General features: G+C 47.0%; 2 protein-coding genes and 1 long non-coding RNA gene across 11 annotated transcripts in view; 1 reads left to right on the top strand and 2 right to left on the bottom strand.

Annotated features, from left to right (window-relative positions):
• The window catches only part of MAPKAP1 (MAPK associated protein 1), a 103,722-nt gene extending 86,060 nt beyond the window's left edge, over window positions 1-17,662 (bottom strand). For 2 of the 5 annotated variants that reach the window (XM_074923976.1, XM_074923979.1), the window contains exons 1-3: window positions 17,531-17,662; window positions 7,426-7,750; window positions 3,244-3,333 (exon numbers count right to left, since the gene is read on the bottom strand). In XM_074923976.1, coding sequence (XP_074780077.1) covers window positions 3,244-3,333; window positions 7,426-7,684 — 349 coding nt within the window. In that variant the 5' untranslated portion in view covers window positions 7,685-7,750; window positions 17,531-17,662. Of the gene's footprint in view, window positions 1-1,760; window positions 1,822-3,243; window positions 3,334-3,404; window positions 3,477-7,425; window positions 7,751-17,530 lie in introns of those variants that run through there. The other 3 variants (XM_074923975.1, XM_074923978.1, XM_074923980.1) reach the window with 3 other exon arrangements.
• Window positions 17,663-20,584: 2,922 nt separating this feature from the next.
• Window positions 20,585-26,828, top strand: part of PBX3 (PBX homeobox 3) — a 110,975-nt gene continuing 104,731 nt past the window's right edge. Inside the window, exons 1-2 of one of the 5 annotated variants that reach the window (XM_074923409.1) lie at window positions 20,585-21,824; window positions 22,840-22,913. In XM_074923409.1, the coding sequence (XP_074779510.1) occupies window positions 21,628-21,824; window positions 22,840-22,913 (271 nt within the window). In that variant the 5' untranslated portion in view covers window positions 20,585-21,627. Of the gene's footprint in view, window positions 21,825-22,258; window positions 22,567-22,839; window positions 22,914-26,828 lie in introns of those variants that run through there. The other 4 variants (XM_074923408.1, XM_074923407.1, XM_074923412.1 and 1 more) reach the window with 4 other exon arrangements.
• On the bottom strand, window positions 22,006-23,585 carry LOC141968584 (uncharacterized). Its single transcript, XR_012634908.1, has 2 exons — window positions 22,498-23,585; window positions 22,006-22,271 (listed from the first exon to the last, which is right to left on the bottom strand). It is a non-coding gene; the product is annotated as an uncharacterized LOC141968584 (long non-coding RNA).

Genomic DNA, 26,828 nt, shown 5'->3' with positions numbered 1-26,828 from the left:
TGGTTCTAGTGAAAAAGTCAGTCTTATCTTGAAGTTTTGTCTCTAGGGAAATAGTAAAATGATTTGTTTATTGTTTCCTTTGTTGGGATGTGGAAAGAGAGGATCTCGAGAATTCTTCTGAAGCCACTGGTGTGACATCTGCTTTGCTTTGAGTTCTGCACAGCTTTCACTCAGACAAATATCTGATCTGACCGAAGAGTTTAAGCCACAGTACGTTCTGTAAGACTGCAAATTCAGCTGGCTGAGACACAGTTCTCCTTTTCCAGAAAACTTCAGGAGTTGAAAAAATTCAACTAATTTTGGAAGAGGAACTCAAAACCTAAAAATTTGTGCAAAAAAGCTAAAGGTAGATGAGGTTTCTGAATGACTACCATCTTCCATTGAGCATTTTGTCAAATAATTCCTAATACACTTGGGCTGTGAGAATTCTCATTAAAAAAATTTAAAAAAAAAAATACTGAATTCTCAAATTTCAGGGAAAAAATTATCACGTTTTTACATTGAACTACCTTAACTGCACAACTGTTAATTCTTAATTAAGTTCTGCCATTAGTCTGTATTATCTGTATTTTTCAGCTTTTGTGGCTTTGTCAGCCATATGGGCTGTTCTATATGGGCTGAATGCAAGGCTTTGGAAAGATTCCCTCCAGATATTGTTAATACACATTTTATATGCTCTGATCTGAAAGAAAGCAGGATGTAAATACAATGCCTTATTTTCTTGCTTTCATCTATAAATACCTAGCATTTTATAAAAAGGAGTAACCTTTTGTATGCCTATCCATACTTGGTTTAGAGGACCCACAGGCTGCTTTACCAACATAACTTGATTTCCACACTGCACGAAGCTGGAACGTTCTTTCCATTTCACTGAAAAAGAACGGATGCCCAGAAAGGCGATGTGTGAATTGGTGGCACAGCAGAACAAAAAAACCAGACCTCCGCTGCGTTACACTTCACTTCCAGTCAGTCCACTCCCCCTGCAGCACCTTTGTGTTTATTAATCTCCTGACCGACTCCAAATGCAAGGAGATTTGCTTTTTCCAGTCCGTACACCACTCCCACCTTATCTTTCAAACTCATTCCTGACAAAGCAAACGGCTTGTCTCACGACAGCGGACAAACAGATGATGAATAGAAGAAATATGATTTTTTTTTTTTTCTCATTATTTTCTCATCATTTTCTCATCTCTTACTTCCTTTTATCCTGGTCAGTGTACTTTTATTTCTGTACATAGTAATTAAAAATGGGAATCACAAAAAAGACTCAATTGCCAGATGCCTCAAATTAGAGCTACGTATGCAAGGGCAGGACGGGAGAAGAGCCGGGAAGGCCTCTCTCCAGGAGAGCTCTCTGGAGGTGCTGTCCCAGGCCGACACGGGGCAGAGCCACCTCCCAGCAGCCCTCCAGTCTGCACGGTGCCAGCCGCAGGCTCGACCCTGCCTAACGCTCGGATAAACTCAGTCAGAAGAGGGCAGCCAAATTCCCCCCATCTGAGAACAGCTACTTCTGATATTGCTTTCATACATGTTTTCCAATCACGCTGAATTCAAGGAACAGACCAGACGGAGCCCCACACAGAACACGTGACAGAGGGCATGCAGCGGGTATCCTTCAGCGCTCCTCTCTCCTGGCCTCTTCCTACCACGCTGCTCTCCACGCAAGACACACGCACGGTCTCAGTGACTAAGCAGAGAAGGAAAATCAGCTCTGCACGTAAAGAGACACACCGAGTGCCTGGAGTTTTTATGTAACTTACTTGGTTTTTATTTAAATCCGTTCTGCAGCAGAGAGGGACTGATCTATTTGCCTGCAACGCCGGCACATCCTTAGAGAGGGGGACACCTCCGTTACTGCTGGTTGACAGATTATGTCTGTCTTCAGGGCAGCACGTGAAAGGAACTAAATGCCACGGTGGAGCCCCCATGAATAAGACAACACAAACAGCACAGCCACAGCAGGAAACCTGAGCCTGAGTGCAATTCAGTGTGGAGAAGCAGTATACAGTAAGGGATAAAGACGAGAATTGCATCATCATTGGTCAAATGCGATAAAATATTGAGCAAAGAGAGTTGGAGGTTATGGTAGATTAAACTTTAAAACCTACAGCCCTGCTTACAGGAGTAGAAAGGCAAGAACATTTCAGAATGCATTAACAGAGGTATCAGACGTAGCTGAACGCTGTACTAAGGATTAGTGCAACCATGTTGCTCATGTGAACAGCTTTGTTCACTTCTCTAAAAAAAGATATTATAGAGCTGGAGAATGTTCTGCAAATGACAGCCAGGAAGATACAGGGATTTAGGTAAAAAAAGGAGATTACACAGGGACCTCATTAAGATATACACAAATTCTGAAAGAAGTAGGCATGACAGACCATACAAAGGTTTGAATGTGTGTCAAATGCAACAGGAATAGATACTAGTTTGAGCTATAAAATACGAGATTTGAGACAGATTTTTCATTACAATTTAAACTATGTAGAACATCCAGTCAGAAATACTTAACTATATAATTTAAAAAAGCATATTTTTTGAGAAATCAGTGATAATAGTTTTCACAAGAAAAGGCTAGATAAACTAAGGCAGCATTTATCATGCTTTCATTTAGGGAGATCATATATACGCGCATCATGTCTTAAGATTTTTTCCCCTTATCTAGAAAAGCAGCCACAAAAACATTCTATAAAAGTAAACTATAAAATTCATCACATCCGGTACACCAAGTGCCCCTGGAAACAGCTAGAAAGCCATAACTTACACGGAGACACCGGCCCTGCACTCGAACGCAGGCACCCGCCAGTCACCCACCGCGGGGCAGAGCCGCTCCTGCTCCTCACCCCCCCAAGTCCCGCCAGAGCCGCACCAGCCCCGGCGCCCGCCCGGACGGAACACCCCGCCGCCGCCTTAGCGGCTCACATCGCGAAAAATAAGAGCGGCGACTTGGATGAGTGCAGACCACCAAACTAGGTTTTAAACGTTTTTCTTGACTTTGCCTTTAATAATCATTTGGAACGCCCTAGTCGTAGCTGAAAAGAAACGAGATGCCTGTGCCCCCCCCTCCTCGCCCCCCCAGCAATAAACGAGGGGAAACACATAACTGGGGAATGGAAGGCACGCACAGAGCAATCCGTATTCCCTCTGTGCTTTGAAAGCTTAAGTGAAAAATACAAACTGAGAATACCGCAACCATTAAAAGCAGAAATAAAAACAGTAGGAAAATAGAAAATCTTTTCTTTTTACCTGAGTAAGAAGTATTTCTGTCTTTCCACTGAACATTTTTGCATTTTATTTGATTTTGTCTCTCTTTCCGCAGACGTTCTAGTCTCTGAGCTTGAAAAGAAATATTATAACTATAAGTTTGTCAATGAAAGTTTACTATAAACAAAGACATAATTAACTACCTTTATATGAATAAAGATGTTTTATACTGCATATGTAGGGGAAAAAGTCATAAAATTTTAAAGGTGGCACCCCTGAAAAGCAAATACCAACAAAAACATGAAAATGTTCTTGATTTATAATTGAAATTAGAGGATATAAAACATTAATAGAGATCATAAAGATAGTATTAACATGGAAGAGAATAATAAAATGTGAAAACTTCTGTGATTAATATGACATTTCATTATATAAATCATTAATAACGGTCTTAAAGGAATTTTAATGCACAAATGAACTGAAGTGAATATTACATTACAGGAATAAAATTACTGTTATGAATTACTCTACCCGTTTCAAAAATTAAAGATAAATGAACTCAGACTAGACTATTAAAGTTTTAAATATAAAATCCTTTATCTAAAAATCATGAAAATTATAAAATGTCAAAGCTATATAAATTAGCATAGCTTTTTCTTCAGTGTGCTGAAACAGTTTATAGGTAGTAAAATAAATGATTTGTATCTTCACAACATTAGTCAAATCTTAAAATGAATATAATATTTCTTTACGTGTATTTTGACTCCATCTTCAAAATACGGTTTGAAAAAAAAAAAGAAAAAAGACTCAAACAGTTATAACATCAAAGAACTTGCAGGCCAGGGTACCAGACAACACCTTTTTGTTAACAGCGAGCACTCCCGCAGGACACGGTCACCTAAACCTGGCAGGAGCCCCCCAAGACGACGGCCACAAGAAATAACTGGTGCTGCCAAGCGTTCACGCAAAATCAGAACGCAGATTAGACTGGAAAGCGGGACTAACAATGTTGATCGCTGAAGGAAACAATTTGCTGGATATATTAGCAATTTTGATGTACTGAGATCATTCATTAACTAAAATGGGTTTGTAGAAGAGATTCCAAAATGCTAAACTGCTCTGACAATTTTTAGATACAGTCTGAGTTCCCTGAACCATTTCGCCAATTAAAAAAAGTTAATAAATATTTTCTATCCCTCCTATTATTATTGTTTTACATTTAAACTGAATTCTGGACACAGAAGTGATTTTTTCCCCCCCCCCCCCCCCAACACACTCCCAACCTGGCAACTGATAAAAAAATCCTCTGAGGTTTAACAGCTGCAACAAGCAGTTTAAGGTACAAACACAAACAGGGACTTTGATGTTCATTTCCCATTTAAGTCAACATGAGGTCAGTGCCTCTATGTAACTTACTCTTAATGAAATAAGAGAAGTATCCCCGCTTATTGAGTTTAAATATTGGGTAAAACACTACTGTAGCATAGATATTTTATTCTGAAAGAAAAAGCTTTTTTTTTTTTTCCAACTCCTGTCCAGACTGTAGCTCAAAAAATCACCTTCCAAAACCCTTTCTTCCCAAATGGGCCAGCATAGAATATCTGTTAGATTCACATGTAAACAATGGATAAAGAAAAAAAAAAAAAGTAAAACAGAAATAAGAATAACACATGTTTTTATCCCATTTGATATTTTCACCCCTTGTCAAAGCAAGCGCCCTAAGGCGCAGGCACCATCTTCACGGACTCCATCCCATCCTTCCCTCTCGAGTTGATCACAAATGGTCATTTACTGCGGGACTGCGTTACAGCAACTCCAAATTACATGGAATTAGCAGCACCTATTAGAAGTCTGAATTATTTAAGTTCATTCTCACCAGAAGCATGCTGCTTTGAAAGCTTCCCGTGTGAAAAATGTCACTGACCAAATGCGGTTCTTGTTTCATTAACTATGAGCAACCAGATGAGCCTTTGTTTCTAGTCTCGTGGACTGGGAGGATTTGCTGCCTTCCCACAGACCCAGCACCCGCAGGACCTGCCTCCACGGTACTTTTACCCTGTGGACAGGGCACGAGGGCCGTGAGGAGACTCTGAGCTCTGGTGGGAAAGGAGGAGGAACGCAGCGGCGGGTAACGCCGGCGCTCCCCCGGCGCCACGTGCGACACCCTCGCACGTCCCCCCCGCACAGCCCTGCCAAGGCCAAGGGCTAAGGGGATAACTTTGCTACCAGAACACACATAAAAACCCATTTCCAAATCTGCAGAGCCACATGAGAACCACGAACAACCACACTGCTGTGGTCTCTCAGAGAGGTGTTGAGTCTTCTACAGTAACACGTTATCTCCACGTTTTATGAAAAAGATACTCGCCTGGCAAGGACAGTAGAACAGCTTTGCTAAAGATAATAAAAAGTTATACGCCATCCAGAAACAATGGTTACAGACAACATAAGCCAAAATCATTTCATTTAGCAGGATATAAACCAAGGAGATTAAGGAAGAGCTTGCATGTTAAAGAAGTCTGCCGTTATTACCTGCTGATACACAAAATGACATTATATTCTCCTTCCCAACCTAAAAATCATTATCTGCCTTTCAAAGAACAAATGCTTCTGCTCTTGTTAAACCTACTCAGGTAGTTAGAGATTAAGTAAAAAAAAAAAAAGTGTCCTTACATTTGCTGTTTTAGGAGCAAAAATTGCAGAGTTCAGTGAATGAGTTTTTGTATTTAAGGGATGTGTGAACACTCTGTGCCACGCACACACGTATCTGCTTTCGTCCATCAAGAACTTAGATAAGTACTTGTGTAATGCAAAAAGCGTTTATCTTAACTTTTATTTAATTTATTCCTCTTCCTGTACTTTTGAGAAGGGTTCAGTACTGATCCACTTGCATTCTTCGTAGGCTTTTTTCCACCCCACTGTTTCAACTCACAGCCCTGACAACTGCACGAGGTTCCTGGTGGTACCAGCACACACGCGGACTGTGAAACACACGCTGGAGGGAGAGGCAGAGAGAGGCTCCCCAGCAGACCGAGCGTCCTCACCATCATCTGGGAATATGCCACCAGGTGGAAACTGGAATGGTTTCAATAGGTAATTTACACCGAGATTATTCCATCAGTCTACTCGGTGAAACAATCCTTCAGAATTATTTTTTGGAGCAATTCTATGAAACTTTAAACTCTGTCTCTCCTTCCTCACGAACTACACCATCAACCGAACTCACCAAGAGCTCAGGGACGGCGCGAGGCAGGCTGGCACGCTGAGCTTTTCACCTTCCAGGTGCTTGAACCTATATATCCAGCTTATTTCCAAAGCTAACTCTCCATTACAAGATCAGTGCCCTGTTTTTTCTGTAGCTTTTGACAAATTCTCATTTGTAAAAGGTATTAAAAAAGACTTGATACCCTACAATGTTTTCCTTGTTAGGTAGAGCACAGATGTTTCTTCTGAGCTCTAGGTGGTGTTATAATACCTTCAGAAATCATTTGAATAAAATATATAGTGTAACAAAAAAAAAGGTCAGTATTGACCACCCCACACCAATCTTTTCAGATATATTTTATATCACAGAACTTCTGTTCATAGCATTCCTTGGGTAGAAGTCTGAACTTCCCTCATATGAAACAACAAATGGGACAGCTCGCTTCTAGTCAAGACAAACTGAGCATATTTTATACAGGTGTGCACCCTTCGACTTTCTAATTCGGTAACTTAAATCCTAGCTCAAGGTTCTCCTCAGAAGTAAAACTTCAGGAGACAAAATATAGAGAAATCATTCACTTTGTCAGCTCACATCAAACTTCACTCCTCTCATATAACAAATAGATTTGATGCCTCACTAGATAGATTTTTCTCAGAAAATAACTATCCTGTTCAAAAGTTAACACCCCTCCAGACATTAACAATAGAAGTATCAGACTGTTCTCGTACTTTGGATTTAGACTTGATGTCTTTACAATTTAAATTTTTTTAATATATAAAACTGACTACTTCAGTGTTCCTCTGCACATGAATAAGTAAAACAGCAATTAAAACTCAGTTGACAGCACACATGAAATGATTCAGTTACTTTAGGCCTTCTACAAAAAAGGGTCTCGACATCACAAAAAGAAAAGTTTGACAGATATCTGGCGTGTCATGCTCCGATTTGTCCCTGCAAGGCAGACTAACAGAAACGGAATTTAAAAGGCTGATATTATCCTGGCTGCAAGCATCACTTACCTGTGTTTGATCGTCTTCTGATTCCAAAGTCCCAGCTTGAGGTAATATCGACTGATTGGGAATATACATAGCCCTGAGTCTCACCGTTGCTTCCCTGTGTTTCTGAACCACTGTCCCCATAGGCTGACGAGGGATTAAACTTCTCCAGGTCGACATCGTGATCTATCAGGACCATTTCACACATCCCTGTGTCATCACTGGTCACGTGTGACTGTCGAATATGAGCGAGTATAATTGTTGGGTTGTCCAGGAAAGCCATTCTGTCCACAAGTCCACCGCTTCACTATACTATCTTCTCTCCATCTTGTTTCATGGACACATTTACCTAGAAATAGAACATACACAGCATTTTAGGAAAACCAAACTCAAACCCTGATTTAAGAATGTTTATATATTGGATGCACAAAACCTAATTGACTCAGTTTTATACAGTGAATTATTTTAATTCTGCTCCAGTTTAAGTTACACTGCTTGCTGAGATCCACTTGAAGAACAGACTTTTGGAAGACAGCTTGAAACCTGAATCCCAAAACAGAACACAACAGACACCTACAGTCAGGTCCCATTACTCTACAACAAACGGTTGCTATAAGGCAAGATATGCTAAGGACTACACAGAGACGGAGGGAGAGAAAATAAAAATACACAAGAAACATCCATCCATTCAAATTAATAAGTTTACAAAAAGCCAGACAGGGTTTTAAATTTCTTTTCACCCATCATAATAGAGTGTTAGTATATCTACTGTGGCTCTACATACCAACTCTTTGATTACTTTATTACAGACTCTCTTCAGGTTTCATATTTCCAGGAAAAACATGGAGAGATCAGTATCTCAGGGCAGAATATTGACCATCTGCTGCTGCACGGCGCGGCGCTTCATACAGGGCAACTGTTGTAACGCCGACAAACCTCTGTGATCGTACACCACGCGCCTGAATTCTTAAGCACTTCAAGAGCAGCAATTGCCACTTACCTATAATATTTCATTCAGGGTACTCGAGCGGCCTCACAAAACAAAGGAGAGGGCAAAAAAAGAAAAGCAAAAACCCCAAACCGCAAAACGCAAACCACACTCGAACTGTTCCCCTGTTTTACTGTAGCTGTGGATTTATAGTTCCGCTGATCTCGTTCAAGCCTGGGCTGCCTCGGGAAGGGGCAGCTCCGGGCTCTGCCTGGCCCTGCTCCACCCTTGCACCCCCTCCCAAGGCTGGCGTTAGCATCAGCGCTTGTGTAGCTGCGAGGTGAGCTGGATCCAAAATCGGACCTGCTGGAAACAACCTGACAAAACCCAACCATTACTAATTGTCAGGCTGATCGGCGCGCCAGCGAACAGCTGCAGGAGCACCAGTACCAGCACAACACAGCAGCTGGAGCATCAGACGAGGGAGGCGAGCCGAGGTTCCCCCGTCCGCAGAGGCTGGGGGGCTTTTAAGTCTAATCTCAGACCCATGCAAACCTAGATGTAAACTCCAGAAGTTCAAAACCTCCACTACTTTTCTGATCATTCGCATGTGTGAGAAAAAAAAAAAATCACCCGATATTTTAATACCAGCACTAGAACTACATGTGTTTGTTTAGTGCTTTGAACACAGAAACAACAACAAAACCCCTATGTTGCTGTTTGCAAACTTCTGTCAGCAAGAAGAAAATACCAAAAGAAACGATTTTAAAATCACAGAATGCTGTATCCCATGAAAACCTGGTAAAGGCAGCTGGCCCGTCTGTGGCAGATTTTAACAGAAAAAAGTGAAAGGAAGCATCAGAGAAGCTTGTTCCAGCACCAACAAACACATCTCACCGTTTCCCCTGTACGCTTCCGAGGGGAAAGGTGGATTAACAGAGCCCTGCGGAGCGGCTTCTGCATTTAAATAGTTGGAAGAAAAATTAGTGTTTTATTTGGACACTCAGCTAATCATGACAAAAGCAAACTTTTGAAGGTGTGTTGTAACTCGCAAACCCACCATCCCTACCAGTACCCACGCCACCAGCAAACAAAAGCATCCGCTAATTAGAACATTCAATAAATAAGAGGTTTATGTCCTTCAGTTTCACCAGTTTCAGGCTTTTTTGTGCTCCCTGGGCCACAAACCTTGCCCATTTTTTTTTTTTTTCTGAGAGACTGCATCTTTCTGCTTAAAAAAAACCCCAGACAAATTCAAAAGTATTATATTAAACAACAGACCCAGCAGCAAGAAGGAATTCAATAAAAGAATGGTAGAGAAATAAAAGTGACATGCCGCTTGTTATTAATACACTACTCCTACCATACATTTCAATAAATTATGCTATTAGCTAAATACGCTCCATCAGTATCCTTGGAGATAGTCAAAGCCCAAGTGGCTGAGGCCCTGAGCAACCCGCCTTCGCCGGCCCTGCGTGGAGCTGGCGGCTGGACCAGCTCTCCAGAGGTCCCCACCAACCTCAGCAACGCGGCGAACCCAAGTTCTATTTTTTATTTTCTGACTATTTCCATTACAGAAAGTAGGCCTGCACTCCCTGAAGGATTTCTCATTGTCCTCAAAGAGAGAGGCCATAAGGCAAATATCCTACCATAAGGCAACTGTCTCCTGGCTGTAATTTATGTGTTAAAGGCCTTTAAGCTGTAGCAGCGTGACTAGTATTGTGAGACCTGGAGAATACAGAGACAACTAAGTACACAGCGTATGGATATTTGAAAAAGTGCACCGACAGCGTTCTTTAAACTTAATTATTTACACACTGCTTATTAGAAAAGGCCACGCTCACCTGCAAGCTCTAAGAACTTGTTTAAATAAGCAACTGCCTTAGGCTTCTAAAAGGTCTGCAAACTCCCAATCAAAAATTACTGCTGCCCCATCAATGTGTCATATAAATGCTGGCATGTTAATTGTGTATTTATAAGATTGTTAATGGTTAGTTAATTTACCTCCCACACTATTATTGTACTTGAAATGATTTAATGTCTGCTAAGGGAGTTAACAACATGTAACAGCAGATGCGAGAATTTTACCTTTATACTCTGCACCCCGACTTCATGCCATTAACAGTCCGTGTGCTAAATTAGCCAAGCTTCTTTACAATTTCACATATGCAATCACTCTTCCCATAAACATGAGCAGTGAAAAATTGCCAGAAATTCTACTTCAAACTCCAAAGTTTAATACAAACACATTTTTTTCCTTCCTCCTCCTCAGAATTTTCAAAAGGACACATTAAAACTAATTTCTGAATAAATTAATGTGAACCGGAAATTCTATAAACAGTTAACACCCCTCCGAAAAAAAACCCTGAATCAAATCAGAAAAAAGTTAAGAGCTCAAAATTCAGTTCAGATTTTTATGCCACATTTTAGTAGTTGCTACCTACACAATTCTAAACCGGTCCCTGCTTTCGATAAAGGCAAAACCCAATCAGATGGCACAGACCCGGTCTGAGGAACAACGACCTCTGGTGAAGTAAAAGAATTCAGAGAAGCAAAAGTTCAATCCTGCAAACCTTTACACAAATACCTTGAAGCCTCCATGTCACCAGTTCCAGCAAAATCACAGATACAAGATCGATTTCTAGACCCGCTGAGATTTGCCAGCACACCGCCCCTCCTGCGGTCCTTATACCCACGCGCCACCGTCACATCCACGGGGAGTTAACTGAATTTAACGGAATTCAGGGACTTTCGGAGCATCAGCAACCTGTACGTTCTTCAATCATAAACAAAAAATAAGCGTTCCTTTAATACTTGCACTGCATAAATATTATTCCACTATTAAATAAAATCCTTTGCAGACAGCTGTCAGGCATGCTCTATGCGAACACTAAAAAATGAAAAGAGCAATGCGAAACCTACGCAACCTTAACAGTATTTATGTGTGACATGATATACAGGTTAGCGTTACCATGATATACTACTTATAGGCAACTGCCTTCCGTGATTCATCACATAGGTGGACAGAGCTGAATCAGCCCTTCGCTTTCTTCTTGATCTTTATTATTCACCCGACTTATTTTCCGCGTGTTATCTGATCCCCACCCTGCGAGGGTGCCGCCTCTCACCTTCGCCTTGGTCTCATCACACCGCTACCGAGGTGCCCCAGAGACCGTGGGGAGCACAGGAGCGTTAGTCCCGAGCACTTAAGAGAATGTCCTCAACCGTGTAAAACTGCACCATCAAGAGGCTGAACGCCTTGCCAGGATTCACAGGAACTCCGCAGCAAAATCGGACAGCTGGATCTCAGCCTACTATTTTTATCAGAAGATTCCTCTTCCAGTAACCCACTGCTATATTTACAGCATCTATAGACTTTCACAGCAAGGGAAGCAGGGCTGTTCTGCAGATCAGCTTTGTTCATAACACAGCAAACAATAAGTAAGGCAGAACGTTCTAATTATTCAGCTCCCAGTAGATGACACGAAGGTCCTGAAGAGGACAGGTGGCTCTACAGGCTGTACCTCAAACACCCAGACGAACACGTCGGCATTTGGGGAGGCAGCTTCACCAACACGTTGTGTTCTTGTGACCCTCTTGCTTGTCCGATCTACTGTATTTATTTAAATATTATAAAAGGCAGATTTTTCTCACTTTTCTCTTTCCCCACCAAAAGCCACAGACACACCCCAAAACCCCGTCTGATTTATATTCCCGTTATCCTACATCGAGCGTCAACGAGACATCAAAGCAAGGGAGAGATGAGGGGCAAGGACAAGCTAACCACACACCTCCTGGGACGGCCAGCCCGCATGTTGCCACCCCCCGCGGCCAGGGAGGCAGCGGGAACGCCGCGCTGCCCCAGGGCTGGCCCTCGCCGCCTCGTGGGGCCGCAGCCACACGCCGCCCTGCGCCGCCCGCGATTCTCGGAGGAAAGCGTTCGACCTTGAGCACGGGTTACCTTACATTTGGGAAAGAATCACAGAACACTACAGGTCATCTTATCGCTGAAGAGCTTCCATAGTCACTGGACTTAAACACCTCTGAGCATAGCGCTCTAAAGTGATCGTAAAAACTAATGAAAAAAAAAAATCCCAACAGGCAGATTAGAATAAAAAAAATTATCACGCACACCCACCCCCAACTGGAATAGGATAGTGCAAACATACTTCAAAAATTTATGATTCAGGTTATATGAAATAATTTCACAGTTAACTTCTGTCTGCAATTGCAGAAGAAATGGTTCTGGTTATCTACATTTGCAGCAGCACAAATAATCAAAACCCTCGAATGCCAGACAGACTCCTGCGCACGCAGGATAAAGGAAAGGGAACCGCAGTGCATGAAAATTCAAGTTTATGTTTCAACAAGAGCTCAAGTGCATTTAAGAATGAATACTTATCTAGAGAAGCTGTCACTCATGCTTTGGGTCCTATCATTAAAAAGCAAATAATCATTTAAAGTCATTTAAAGAAGTGCTCTTTCACAAGTGAAACTGGAATCTCAAAGTTACGATGAGGAACCACCACATTACACGCAACTTCCAACAAATTATTTGTTACATTTTCCAACCTGTAAATCGATCTGGCACTAGCTATGTACTTCTATGGTTATCAACTGCTTGGAATTCGGCTGTATTTTTGTTGTCACACTAATCAGGATGCAAATTATACCAACTCCGATATTTTAATTATTGAGCGTTAGGGAGGGAGGGAGAGAATATTGGCTTATGTGTGGAAACTGTCCTCACCTCTATTTGTTTCCTGATCTTGTCAAACCTTCATTTAATTGTAAACAAGTTGATCCTCAGCTAACCTGAGCTATCTTGCATCAAGATTTTAAGCAAATAAATAAGTATAAAACCCGCAAAGATTATAAATTAGGGCAGACAAATCTGTATCTAGACTCATGCCTGCAAAGAGCATTCTATCAATATAGTGAAATGCTAATCTCCTAATTAACAACCTAATTAGGTAATTATGGCTTTGCAGAGGGATGCCTAAATGAAATATGACAACATGGTCACCTCTTTATATGGCACCTGTGGGCCTTTTCAGCTGTCACGGCAAAGAGTGCAATATCAATTTGAACAGATGACAAAGTGTTGTCATTTTTCATTCTGATATTGTACTGAATGGTTTGGATAGAGGCAGTTTAGAAAAGCGGCATCTTGCCTGGTTTCTGCCTCATCTAAATATGTGCAAACACTTTGCTTAATTTTTAATGTCTCTGATTATGCTTATTTTTTCACACTGGCTAGCAAGCGGTACCTCACACACACGTTACATCTGCAATGCCACGCTGCGATGACCCACCACACCGGAATCCCTGCCACCGAATGTCACAGCACGTGTGCACGAGAATTTACTACCCAGAAAAAAATACGAGTGTTTTGAGTTCATTTTTAAGGCTCAACTGCCGATTTTAAAATAACGAAGCAAAACCAGAGAACCTTTCAAACAACCCGTTACAATTTGTGTTTTATTTTTATTCCCGATGAAAGCTTTGGCAGAGCTGGAGCACAGCCGCGGCGGGCCGCGAGCGGGTGAGGCGGCTGTACTTCTGCTTGCCCAGACAGCTGGAAGGGAAGGCTTCCAGCAATGGCACAGCACCGTCCTGCAGAGCCGCGGGTTTTCGCTCACACACCTAAAGTGCTTTGAAGACAAGTCGTTAAGCTTTAACATTCCCAAGATGGACAAATAAAATACCCACTGGCAAGGAGGAGGATAAAAGTGTAGGCTTGGACTCCTCAAATATTAGACTAGAACTTCTATTTTAGCTCTTCCATTGTGGTATTCACGAGCCTAAAACACCTCCATAAGTCTTACAAACACCTATACAAACTTCAATCTTAAAAAAAAACCCCAAACAAACCAGAAAGCTTCAGCATTTTACCTTTTTTTCCCTGTATAATACTGAGAGAGATTCCACGTTGCCGGGGTTTTCCTGAGCAAGACTCCCTAGTTCTGTCTACGTGGGAGTTGGCCAGAGAGCAGGGAGCTGCACTGCCCCCCCGCCCCGGACAGGCCCCCGGGTGTGCTGAAGCCAAACGTCACCCAAAGGCGCTTTAAGCACGCGGGGGCCCACACCCAACTGGGGGGTCACCCAGCAGGACCCCCTCAGCAACCAACTGCACCAAACCCCCCCACCTGCATCTGTCTGAGCCAATTCATCAGCCCACCCTCAAAACTTTCATACTGCTGGGCAGCTGTACCATCATTTTTTAACTGCAAATAACATTACCCCTGCGAGTATCCGACACAAATTCAGAATTACATTTGTAAATCCCTGTCTTGCCACAGGATTATCCGAAAAAGCAAACGTCAGAGGTCACCAACAGTATGTCTTTATCTTTGCTGGATAACTTATTTCTGTAGTTTAGTCTGAACCGGAATATTTTAGCGGGCTTCAAAAATAAAACAACCCTTCCTTCCTGTAACGGTATTCCATGCACAGCTTTTCAACATGGTATCATGTTTCAGTCCTACAAAAAAAATGTAACCATAGATTATCATGACATAACCTTAAAAGTATTTTATATGAAGAGTTCATTTTGTATACATCAACAATAAGAGTATACTCATAAACGTGGATTCTAAATCTACATGTAAATCTAAATGCGGACTGTAAAACCAGCCATGAATAAAAACTTGCTGCAATGCACACTTGGTGCCAAATGGGAAATGAAACGGATACAGAAGAAGAGTAGACTGCTAGAATTTAATTCTTAAAACTCTCTTGTTCTCAGTATTGATTTTTTTTAATTGGAAAATAGTAATTCCTGGAAACTTTCCTCTACATTCCCAGTTTAGTTTGTCAATACTGTCTCCGATTCCTGTCCATAGTTGTTCTCATCTGAGCTAATGACAAGTCAGTGTTTATCTTCTTTTATATATGCTGCAGCATTTATTTATGAAACAGAAGCATATACCAAACCAAATAGTTTTGTATTTATCATTTTTTTTCAGTTCGAGGCCATTCTATTTCTGATTGCATGAAAATATTATTATTGCCTAAGGAGGATGATCGTAGTCTTATTTTTTCATAACGTAACAGTGTGCTTCTGACTTCACAAACATTTATGAGAATACCACCTACTTCAAAAACTCCTGAGACTTCAAGCCCCTTTGGGACTTTATGTGAAATGTAACTGGACAGACCGACATTTCTTCAACAATAGATGAATCTCCCTTTCCTCTGGCTTTTCATTTTTGTCTTGACAAATTCTTGGTCTGTCTCCTTCAAGTGCACACAAAACATACGCAAGCAGCTTGTTTTGCTTTCAGAATAACTGATGTAGATAAAAAACTTCTCGAGCCATAAGGAAATGAGGTAGGGATTACCCTTGTGCTGTCTTGTGTCAGAAACCAAATTTACAGGCAATGTATAGCCAGATATCAGAGCTTAATAAAGCTTCTCAGCAGACACACAGACAATGAGCATTCAAACACACATCGGGTCTTTGTTAGAGGTAGTGTCTAACAGACCAGCCCTCAGTGCTGGTCGGGGAGAGCTGCCAGCCAAGAGCAAGCTGCCTGCCAGGCCCGTCTCACGCGTCAGGCGGCGTCACAGCCACGGGCCACCACGCTGCCAAGGGCACAAGCAGCCTGCAGCGCCGAGCCCCTGCAGCAGCAGGCTGGGCACTACCAGGGCCAGCACTGCTGCAGTCCTGCTCCACAGCCCTTCCAGCAGCTGACGGAGAGCCCGAGCACTCCCGCTGCCTTCCTCACCGAGCGCCACTCGCCCGTCCCTGCAGCAGAGCCTCAAACAGAGGCGCCACAGGGGCACGGGGCTGCAGGACTTGCACCCTGCTTGTCTGCCGCCCCATTTCTCAGTATAACTGACCTTTCCACGCAGGGGTCTAGTCCTCACGCTCACAACTTTGGAAGGTGGGGAGGATTCGTGCTACTGAACACATCACACATGGATTGTTCTGCCAAGTTGCTTCACCTGCCCAGGCCTTTGCTGATCAAAAGGAAAACCTCTATCAGAGCTCAGCTGTTGGTCACATTTGTTATTTGTTGCAGCTGGGTGAAACAGTTAAATCAATAAACAGATGATTAAAGGGTGCAATAAGCTCTGAAACACGAAAGAAATGTACCAAAGTGGTACTAATCCGCCCCTTCAGTTATTTCTGTACAAGTCTATATGTAGACGGTGATCTCAATTTTTTTTTAATCTAACCCAAAAAAGTGTCCGTGAACAGGTTTGCTCTGAATTTGAAAGAATAACTGAGAGAGTTTAATTCCCAACCTTGCATCTACCTGATAATCCCCTGAAACCTAAATTCATGTAGAACACGCTGAGAAAATCTAAGTTTGGCTCTAGCCTCTCTCCTTTAGACAATCACTAAACTCCCACTAACGCTGACATCAATTTGCTGTCGTATCTCCTAGAAACCACCTCTCGCTGCCTCCCCGACGTTCCTGAAGGCGATGCTGCTCTGATCACCGCTCGCCACGCACGTGAAAACCAGAACACAGCCCAGCAACGCCCCAAGCGCTCCTCTCGCAAGCCCCCAAGCAGCCAGAGCAGCGACCTGCGGGCTCTGGAAGCGGCCGAGACACAAAGTTCTCAAGCGTGCGAGCAGTAATTCGGGTGACGTGACAGCAGGAGGCCAGAAGAGACCCCAGGGCACGCTGCGGGCCTCCAGCCTCCCTCCAGGCGTGGAGCGTTTCCAGGACAGCCCCTGGAGCTCCCTCGCTGCCTGCCCGCTTTACCACATGCCCAACTGCCCGATCTCAGCCACGCGTCCCACTTACCAAATTGTCCTGTCAGACGCTCATTTGACCGGTTCTTTTTACCCCAACCGCAGCTCGCCGGGTGCAGCGCAGCAGACCGCGCCGTGCTCCGCGGCGGGTCGTGCTCCCGCCCGCTCCTGGGGGGAGGCTGAGGCCCGGAACCCCCCCGGCACCAGGCAGACCGGGCTGCAGACGCCCCGGGACGCCCCTCCAACCCCGTGAGGGCTCACGCATCCCCATGGCAGGTTACCTCACCCCGCGCGTTTACCGCGGGCTTTAATCAGAAAAAATAAAGGAGAGGTCACAGCACGGCGCGTCGCGGCCTCGGTCAACGGCGCGGGACGCCCCGGGAGAGCCGCCGGCCGGCCCCGGACAGGCACCCCGCCGCCGAGCCCCGGGCCGCCCCCCCGCGAGGCCGCCGCAGCGCTGGGGCCAGGACCCCGCGCCCCTCCGCACTTACGGGCTCCGCCGCTGCGCTGCTCCGCTCCGCGGGGCCGGGCCGGGCGCCGCCTCCTCCCCCGCCGGCTGGGCCGGGGCAGCCGCTTCCGGGCCCGGAGGACGCGGCGGAACGGGAGCGCTGGGCCGCGCCGTGACCCGGAAGTCCCGGCCCCGGAAGTGACGCGCGCCGGCGGCGCGGCCCGGCGCATGCGCCTCGGGAGCGGCCTGTGCCGGGGGTCCCGTCGTGCTCGGCCGCGGGCGGTGCCGGGCGCGTGCGGCCGGTTCTCCGCGGGGAGCGGGGCCCGCCGTGTGCCGGGCGTCTGCGGCGGCGCCTCCCGAAATGTCACAGTTCAGCACGTACAGTGAGTCACGAACCGACAGAAGCGGGGTCAAACCTCGCGAACCAGCCGAGGTTTTCATGAAGGAAGGCGGTGGTTAGCAGCTTTCGGCTGTGCTGCTGGTTGCAGACAACCAGGGTGCTTTTCTGGTGGAGGTCAGGCCGGTTTTACTCCCACATTCTCTCGGGTTTTATTCTCTGACACACCGTGCGATTTGTATTTAGGCTGTGCTTTTAAACCAAACCTTCCCCATAGCACCTAACACAAACAGGACGCATTTAAACAAGAGTAACTATTGCAAAAGGAAAAAATAATCATTTATTAAAGTTAACCGTTCTGGCCGTGGTTAAACCCAGGACAGATGTGCGGGGCTGGCCTGGTGCCCCGTCCCCTCGTCCCCAGCGTGGAGGCCTGCCCGTGCTGCGGGCCGCGAGCAGGCGAGCCCAGCCGCCCCAAACCTCCGGCCCAGCCGCCCCAAACCTCCGGCCCAGCCCCAACCCCAGGCGGTACCGGCTGCTGCCAGGACTCATTGTCCTCTCGGTGGCTGCTCGTGGCCCACTGACTGCGTGTTTGTGCCTTCCCTTTTCAGACTTGGCTGAGGCAGTCTGCCTCCACGATCTCCTGTGGAATTAATGAGACAATATCAGTTAATTCCTCCGCAAACCACATCCTCGCAGTCTCTAAACGGCTGTGCACATCAACCGAAAGCAACCTTTGAAACGGAGGGTTGGGACGGCGGCAGGAGCGTGGCAGAGTGCCCCACAGCACCTGAGCGGAGCGAGCTCGATGTCAGCTGGCGGCAGCGGCGGAGCGAGGGCGAGGGGCTGGGGCTGCGCTAGCAGATGGTGGATCACGGGCAGCGTACGGCCGTACCCAGGAGGCACAGCGGGGCACGGACAGCCATTCTCCAGCAGTCATCTCAGGCTGCAGTTAACTTGGCTCAGCCCGGTAAACCAGTAGAAAAATAACCCAGGAGAGCAGCTCTCTGCTGACTCGGTGAGGTGAACGGGATCACTGTGGGGCGAGGGAAGGACTGGGGCCGGCACAGGGGAGCGCTGCCCGGTTTGGTTTTGTGCCAGGCAGCTGCGAGAACTGCTCATCTCTTGTGCAGAGATTTGTCCTCTGTGGACAAATGCAGGCTGATCTGAGAAATGCTCAGAATAATACTAATAAAAAAGATCTTTGGAGTAGCATTCTTAATAAAGCTGGATGACACTAAGAACACATTTGCTCAGACCAGGAAATGGTACAGTAATCAAGATGGAAGATAATTAGCATTGGAATGAAGATGCTAATTGCTTGGAGGGACAGTAAAAGCATAGTTCTGTTAACCAGAAGTAATCCACAACAGTAACCCACAGTTTAAGGCTGCAAATCAAACCGGTGACATCCAAGTTATGGTCCGGAGTGAAGGTCCGATGATGATGATGTCAACTGTGATTGAGAGAAGAGGCAAGCGGGAGCCGAGGAGGAAGATTAAGAGCTCGGTTCTAGCCACGCGGAGTCGGAGGTGTCAGCCATACATCTGCGGGATGTCAGGAAGGATGAAGTTTTAGTTTGGACATGACTTCGTTCAACTGGAACTGTCCATCACAGAGAAAGTTCGTACAACGAATTAAGTATCATTGTAATTGCTACTGAGGCTGTTTATCGCCATGCTACAGGTGGTTTTCCCTTCCCTGAAAGGTCTCTCTAGCAATAGTCCTGTTACACACTCAGAAGGTGAAGAAAATTGATCAGAATTGAATGTACTATGTATCTGCATGGGGACGGTGTTCTATATAAAAAAAAATGTGCAGGGGTGGCAGCGATCTAAAGATAACCCCTTTACGGAGGGAAGTTATTCTTGATAGCTGTATTTTTTTCTCTTCTCATTTTTGGCAGTCTGCAGGGAGCTGGATTTGAACTGCAAAGCTGTCTCTGGAAGCGGCGGCCCTTAGAGCACGGCTTGCTGAGGCGCAAAACCCTCTCGGAAGGCTCCTGCCTCATGACAGGGCCCGGCCACACGGCGACAACGGATGGGCCGGCTGGGACCGGGCCCGCGGCCTCTCCTCCCCGCGCCCGGTGTCCGCCGCCCGGCCGAAGCTCCCGGCCCCGGGGCGCGGGAGGGCAGCGCAGGCGCGGCGGGCCGGGCCCGGGGGCTGCTCCCAGGCCGAGGGGGCCCGGGGGCTGCTCCCAGGCCGAGGGGGCCCGGGGGCTGCTCCCAGGCCGAGGGGGCCCGGCCCGGCCCGGCGGCGGCGCCGAGGGGGAACGCGAGGCCTCGGCCCCGGCGTTACCGTGGCAACGCGAGGGGCGGGGCCGGAGCGGCGCTCGCCCCGGCCACGTGACCGTTCGAACAGCCCAATCAGAAGTTTCTGAGCCGCGGGGCGGGGCCTGCGCGGGGGCAGGAGGGCGCGGCCCCGCCCCGCGCAGGCCGAGTGGCCGGCGCCGCCGCCGGCGCCCGCCCCCGCGCGCCGCCATTGGCCGCCGCGCCCGCCGCTCCCAGCCGAGGCCACCACCCCCGCCTCCCGCCCCGTGCTCGGGCAGCGCCGCCGCCGCCGCCGCCGCTCGGCCGGGAGGGGCGGGCGGGCGGGCGGCCCCGCGGAGCCGGGCCCCGCGAAGCGGGCGGCCCCGGGCGGGGCGCGGCGGCGGCGGCCCCGCCCGGCGGGGCGGGGCGGGGCGCGGGGCGGGGCGGCGCGGCGTCCCGCGGGAGGGGCGGGGCGGGGCGGCGGGGCGGGGCGCGGCGGCTCCGCGTCCCTCTCGCGCGCGGCCGCTCTCCTCCTTCACAGGGTGACACGTCCGCGGTGAGTGAGTGGCGTTGGCAGGCTGTCAATCCCTCACCGGAGCGGCCATCAAACAACATAAAGCACACACAGGCACCGGGCGGCGGGGCTCATAAATTCCAGCGGGCCGATATTTTTGCACATTGCTTTGCAGAGAGTGTGTAATTAATTTTTTTACAGTTCTCTCCCCGTTATTTCCGCTCTTTTCTTTGCACAAGTTCAAACTTTTGATTGCTGCCGTTTTACCCCCGTTGCACAGACTTGGGATCGTTTGTTATTTTTTTGGGGGGGGAGGGCGATTAATTTTTTTTTTTTTTCTCCCCCTCTGTGATTGTGTTTTCTTGGCTTTTTTTTTTTTTTTTTTTTTATGTTGCAATTTGGGGGTGGGGGTGTTCGCCTGGTTTGTTGTGGTTTTTGCTGTTTGCCACCCTCCTAACTTCTTAAGGATTTGAAAGCGAGTTGTTTTTTTTTTTTTCCCTTTTTCTATTTTTTTTTTTTTTTTAATTTTGCCTTTTTGCAAAGAAGATTTTTGGACAAGTGGGGAAAGACATAAAAAGCGACAATAAAAATTTTAAAAAAGGAAAAACAAATAACAAACAAACCAAAAAAAACCAAACAAACCCGCTTTGGAGGAAGATTGTGCCAGGAAAAGAAAACTGCAAAGAAACCTTATCAACTCATTTATCCAAGCCACAAATATGATGATGATGAAAGAAGATTGTAACTAAAGACGAGAGTGATTTACTGCACTGGGAAGGAGAAGAGAGTGGAATAAACAGCTGAGATCCGGTCAAAACACAAATACTGATTTTTTTTGTTGTTGTTATTTTGTTTGGCTTTTTTTTTTTTCCTCTTTCTCCTTTTTTTTTTTTTTTTTTTTTGGTGTGTGTGTGTGCAAGAGCGGAGCGAGGCGCCGGGCGCTGGGACTGCCTGGGGAGCCCGGGGCTGACCGGCGCTGCTCTGCCCCCGACGCCCGGCGCTCCTCCCGCCCGCGGCGCGGCCCGGGCCGCGGCAGAGCCATGGACGATCAGTCCAGGATGCTGCAGACTCTGGCCGGCGTGAACCTGGCCGGGCACTCGGTGCAGGGGGGCATGGCCCTGCCTCCTCCCCACGGACACGAAGGGGCAGACGGCGACGGCAGGAAGCAGGACATCGGCGACATCCTCCATCAGATCATGACCATCACTGACCAAAGCCTGGATGAGGCACAAGCAAAGTTGGTTTCTAATTAAACCTTTTTTTTTTTTTTTTTTTTTTTTGGTGTGTGTGTGTGTGGGTTGTTTTTTTTTTTTGCTTTTTTTTCCTGTTTCTCTCCTTCCTGCTCCTCTGCGGAGAGCCGGAGTCTCACAATTAGAGCAACTTCTCGGTGCCGTAGGAGAAATTGCAAGCGGCCAAAGGCAGAGCCAAAGTTGCTATTTAATGATTATTTTTTTTTAAATAGATAGGTCTATAAAATATAGAAGCACGCGATGCTTGCGCCGTCGCTCCGGTGCGCGGGAGGCTGTGGCAGAGCCCTGCCCGCTCCCGCTGGACACTGTCCGGCGGACCCGGCCTCCGCCGTCTGTCTGTCCGTCCGTCCGTCGGGCCGGCCGCGCTCTCCCCAGGAGTGCAACTTTTTCCCCCTTTTCTTTCTTTTCTTGCCTCCCTGCCCCCGGAGCGGCGGCTGATGAATTACAAACCTGACAAGATATTGCTGCGGGGCGGGGGGGGGGACGGGGACGGGGGGACGGACACCCAAACCCCCAAACCCCAACCCCGGCTGTTTTAAATCACAGTAAATACAAAAACAAAGAGTGTTAACTCTGCAAGTGCCCCCCCCGTCCCACCCCCCCCCCTCCCCTCCCGATCTCCTTAATAAATCAGTTATAATATCGCAGGACGGATCGTACCGGGGACGAGGGGGGTGATTTATACCCCTCGGGCGGGCGGCATCTGCACAAAGATAATTCGGGATCAAAGTCAGCGGGATGAGGGCACCGAGACCCGGGAGCCGCGGCTGGGAGAGGGACCCCCGGCCCCGCCGGCCCCCCCACACCCCCCCCGCCGCCTCCGCCCGCCAGCCCCGCGGCCCGGCCGTGGGAAGCACCGGGCCGGTCTCTGCCGTGGCCGGGCCGCGGGGCTGGCGGGCAGGGAAGGAGGAGACGGACGACGACACCGGGGGGATCCGTCTCGGGGAAGGCGCCATGTTGCTAAAACGCGTGGCTAACCGCTTGTCCTCTGCTCTCTTTCAGGAAACACGCACTGAACTGCCACAGGATGAAGCCCGCCTTGTTCAGTGTCCTCTGCGAGATCAAGGAGAAAACAGGTAAGGGCCGCCCGCGCCGCCGCCGCCGCAGCCATCTTGATCCCTCCTTCCTTCCTCCCGCCGCTTCCCGCCGGCGGGGACGGGGACGGCGCTGGGCCGCCCCTCACGCCGCCGGCCCGCGGTGGCCGCTGCGCTCCCGGCCCGCCGGGCCGAGGCAGCCGGGCCGAGGGAGCCGAGCCGGGCCGGGCCGAGCCGGGCCGAGGCAGCCGGGCCGAGGGAGCCGCCGGCCCGGCCCGCCGGGGCTGCCTGGCTGCGAAATGGCGCGGTGGAGGATCCCCTCGCTGCTGCGGGGTGCCCCCGGAGCGCCCGCGCTGCCTTTTTAACCGCCAGGACACCGGGGCAAAATACTTGTCAGATCTGTGTTACCTCACTTTTTTTTTTTATTTTTTATTTTTTATTTTTTATTTTTTTTTCCCCCGTGCCTTCCCCGGGATGCGTAACACGCAGCGGGGACCAGAAACTTTCCGAGGGGGTGTGCGCTGCCCAGGTTTGGGGAGAGCAAAGCTGAGCCCCCGGCAGCAGCGCGGGGGAAGGCGATTTCCAGAGCCCCCGAGGATGCCAAGTGATGGATGCTCTGACCCCAGGGCGAAGCTTGAGGGGCTCTCGGGCGATGACGTTTTAAATGCCAGAAAATTTTCATCGCAAAAGTACCAAAAAAAATTTTTTTTTTCTACCTTAGCGCGGCACTAACAAACTCCGCGGGTTTTTTAGAGGCATTTTAGTGTGGGGTGTTTTTTTTGCAATTTTTTCACATCGCTGAATTTACAGAGACTTATTATTTTTTTTAAAGAGGAAAATTTGCAAAGTACTCTGTATCATGAGAATAAGAACATTTAGTGTGATCTGGCTTCAAAAACAAATACAGGCATTGGCTGGCGTTTTAGCTGTATTCGATATTCAGTCACATTCCCCATAATTGCACACTGAAAAAATAAAGGCTGTAGATGAAAACAAGAAACGTGAAATCATTGCAAATCTCGGCTGCGGAGCCTAAAAGTGCACGGTTCTCAGTAAATTATGGTGCTTTATGTCCACGGGTTTTTTTGCTACCGGGGATCCACTTCAGTTTCTGCTGACAGCTAAGCACTAGGGTATTGACTGTGTTGTGAATATTAAGATTGATTCCGCTTTATATTGCATTATATTACCCGGGATAAGGGGAATGATCCCCCTTCTGCCCTCCCTCCCCACCTACCTACGTTCTGCCTCGATCAGCTCGTAACCCATTTCCGTCCTTCTTTGGCTTGTGTTTGTTTTCTGCCTTTCCCTAAACTTTCTGCCTGTCCTGCTCCGGAGCCAGCCAAGCAACCTGCCCTCGATGTTCAGACATTTTGCAGCAGGCAGATTTCAATTAAGGAGGCAGGCGTAGGTCCTGCGATCACTTTATTTGCAGAGGGCTTAGCCTCGCTGTTTTGAAAGGAAAGTGTAGTCAACCACATGTCAGAGGTGAGCTGCGAAGAAAAACCCAAGTCCTTTCAGCAGCGGGGATTACTGGCAGAGGGTGTTTGGTGAGGCCACCGCCGTCTCGGAGGCAAGAGGGAACCTGACAAGAGACTTTGTGGTCTGAAACGTTTCGGGGTGTTTCGGTGATAACTTGTAAGTTGGGATCCTGCCTTTGTGCTGCAAGTAGTCGAGCCAAGTTTGCAAGTTATCTCTTTTGTGAAATCGCTGAGAACCAACAAAGAGTGAAGGCGTCTGCCTGCCCAAAGGCAGGATCCTGCCAGCCCCGGCAGCACAGGAGGGACAGGATTAATGCACGGGGTGATTGATGGAGATGAATCCACACCCCCACCAAAAACTGTTCCCGCAGGGGGACCTTCACTCAGGGTCTCCCAGTTGAGATGAAATGTCCGTGTAGGCTTTAGCTAGTGTGTTAACGCAAAGAAAACGTGAAAATAAATTCTAGCATATTTTCTGTAAGCTGTTCTTGGAGGAAACGGCTCAAACAATTCTGAACTGGAAGGGTGAATGGTCTGAGATGCAGTTAAAGCAGAGGTCTGTCCCCCGCCGCCCCGGTACTCGGCATTGTCTTGTGGTCTGAGTACTTAAACCCGCCTGCAACTGGGTCACGCGCCGGTATTTAATTCTTTTTGATCAGAACCAAAGTTTACCTTGGTGTTGGCGGTGGGAAGTGCCGTGATGGCTTTATTGCTACGGGAGGTGAGGAGGGAGACTGTAGCCTGTACTTAAAGTGTAATCGCAGTCATGTCTGTTCTGAAATAAGTAATGCAATATTCAAGTCATTTTTATATTGAATTATGTATTTTTTTGTATTTTAGTAGTTTTCAGTACAGTCAGCGAAGGACTTTGTGAGACTGGTTGTGAGAGAACACGTAGAGGAATCCTCAGTTTAGGTAGAGCAGCTCTATCACTTTCCTGCAAGGGTTAATGAATGCATCACATTTTTAAAAGCCTCTCTCTGTCTGGCTTAGGGTTAGGAGCTGAAGATTTTTATTTTTTTTTCGTGTGAGGTATTTACCATGTACAAAGCAAATCACCGAGCTTACTGAATTTAGCCTGACATTTCTTTTTTAACATTTTAACATTTTAAAAAAGTGCTGCGTAACACATTTAAGAGCTTTACAGATACTAATAGATATGTGCATTCTTAGAGGCAACCACAAGGTAGCATGGTTTTCATAAAGAAACTGCCACTTGCTTCTTTAATTAGTTCAAAGACAAATGATGCCCGAAGTTCTGCCGAAGCCCCTCCAATAAAATATGAAGCTAAGCAAGTGAGAGCCCGTCGGCTCTATTTTGCCGTGTTTCACCCGTTCTCCGAGGGCTCTCGTGGAAGTGTGGAAGTTGGTTCTTGCTGCGCGCTCACATCTGTTGCATACCTGTGTAACGGGCTGGCTCCCCGCGCGCCGGCCAGGAGGAATCAAAACCTGATGTCTGCCTTTGGCTTGGGTTTGTTTGGGTTTTTTTTAATAGCCTCTTTTTTTACTGACTAAAAATCCTTCAGATTTGTAATTTGATTAAACCTCCATTAGGACGTTGCTATACCTGAGGTACTGGTTATTCTCATGGAGATAGAGATGAAAATATATTAATTCTTACAGTCTTAAAACGGTTAGGGAATTGCAATTATTTCCCAATGGAATGACATATTATTAGGTCCTGGATTGTGTTGATAGATGATTGGTTTTTTTTTTTATCTTTAAAAATCATTTGTATAGCTAGGAGCACACGTTTATAGAAATGCCTGAACGCGTGCGTGTGTGTACGCGTACACGTATACATTTATTTATTTATTTCTCTAAGGCCAACAGAAACAATGATAGCTGCCAACCAAACCCTAATTTACTGTCACCACAAACCCTAAATAGCATTCATTTACTAGTAAAGCCTAATGGCATACATGATGGTTTGCCAGATTTGTGGCCTTTGTGAGGCTTATAAGCAGGACTGACTTGGGAAGATCATAAAACTTAATGAACTTCTCGACTGCAGGAGGTGTCCGCAGGGGAAGAGAAAGGCCTGCTTGGCTGGTTGGGCTGGTTGAACTATTTTTTATGTCTAAACAGAAAGGAGGAAAATGTTCATTAAGAATGTTCTCTCCTTGTGCAGAATTTTGTGATAAAGAATGGGGAAAAAAAAAAAAAAAAAAAGGGATACGAAACCCAGACAAATAGTGACGTTAACCACGGGGTTAATTCCTCGCTGTTCCCCATGTAAGCTAAAACCTTTATTTTTATTGCTACAACTGTAAATAGCTATAGGATGCCATTCCGATGATTAAAGGGCTGTACCGTGCCCTTCCTTGCTGCAAAGCTCCTTATTGATGAAAACGGCCCAACTCTTTTAGGAACGCCCCTTGTCAATATGCTGCAAAATCTGTGAACCGCCTGTTAGGTAACTCGGGAGAAGGACTCTGCTTTTTGCCTTGTCTGCTGGCAGAATCTGAAAATGTTA

This window comes from Athene noctua, chromosome 20, assembly GCF_965140245.1.
Source record: "Athene noctua chromosome 20, bAthNoc1.hap1.1, whole genome shotgun sequence".
Classification (NCBI taxonomy): Eukaryota; Metazoa; Chordata; class Aves; order Strigiformes; family Strigidae; genus Athene; species Athene noctua.
Note: the sequence above shows the minus strand (reverse complement) of the source record. Positions and strands in the feature narration are given on the sequence as shown.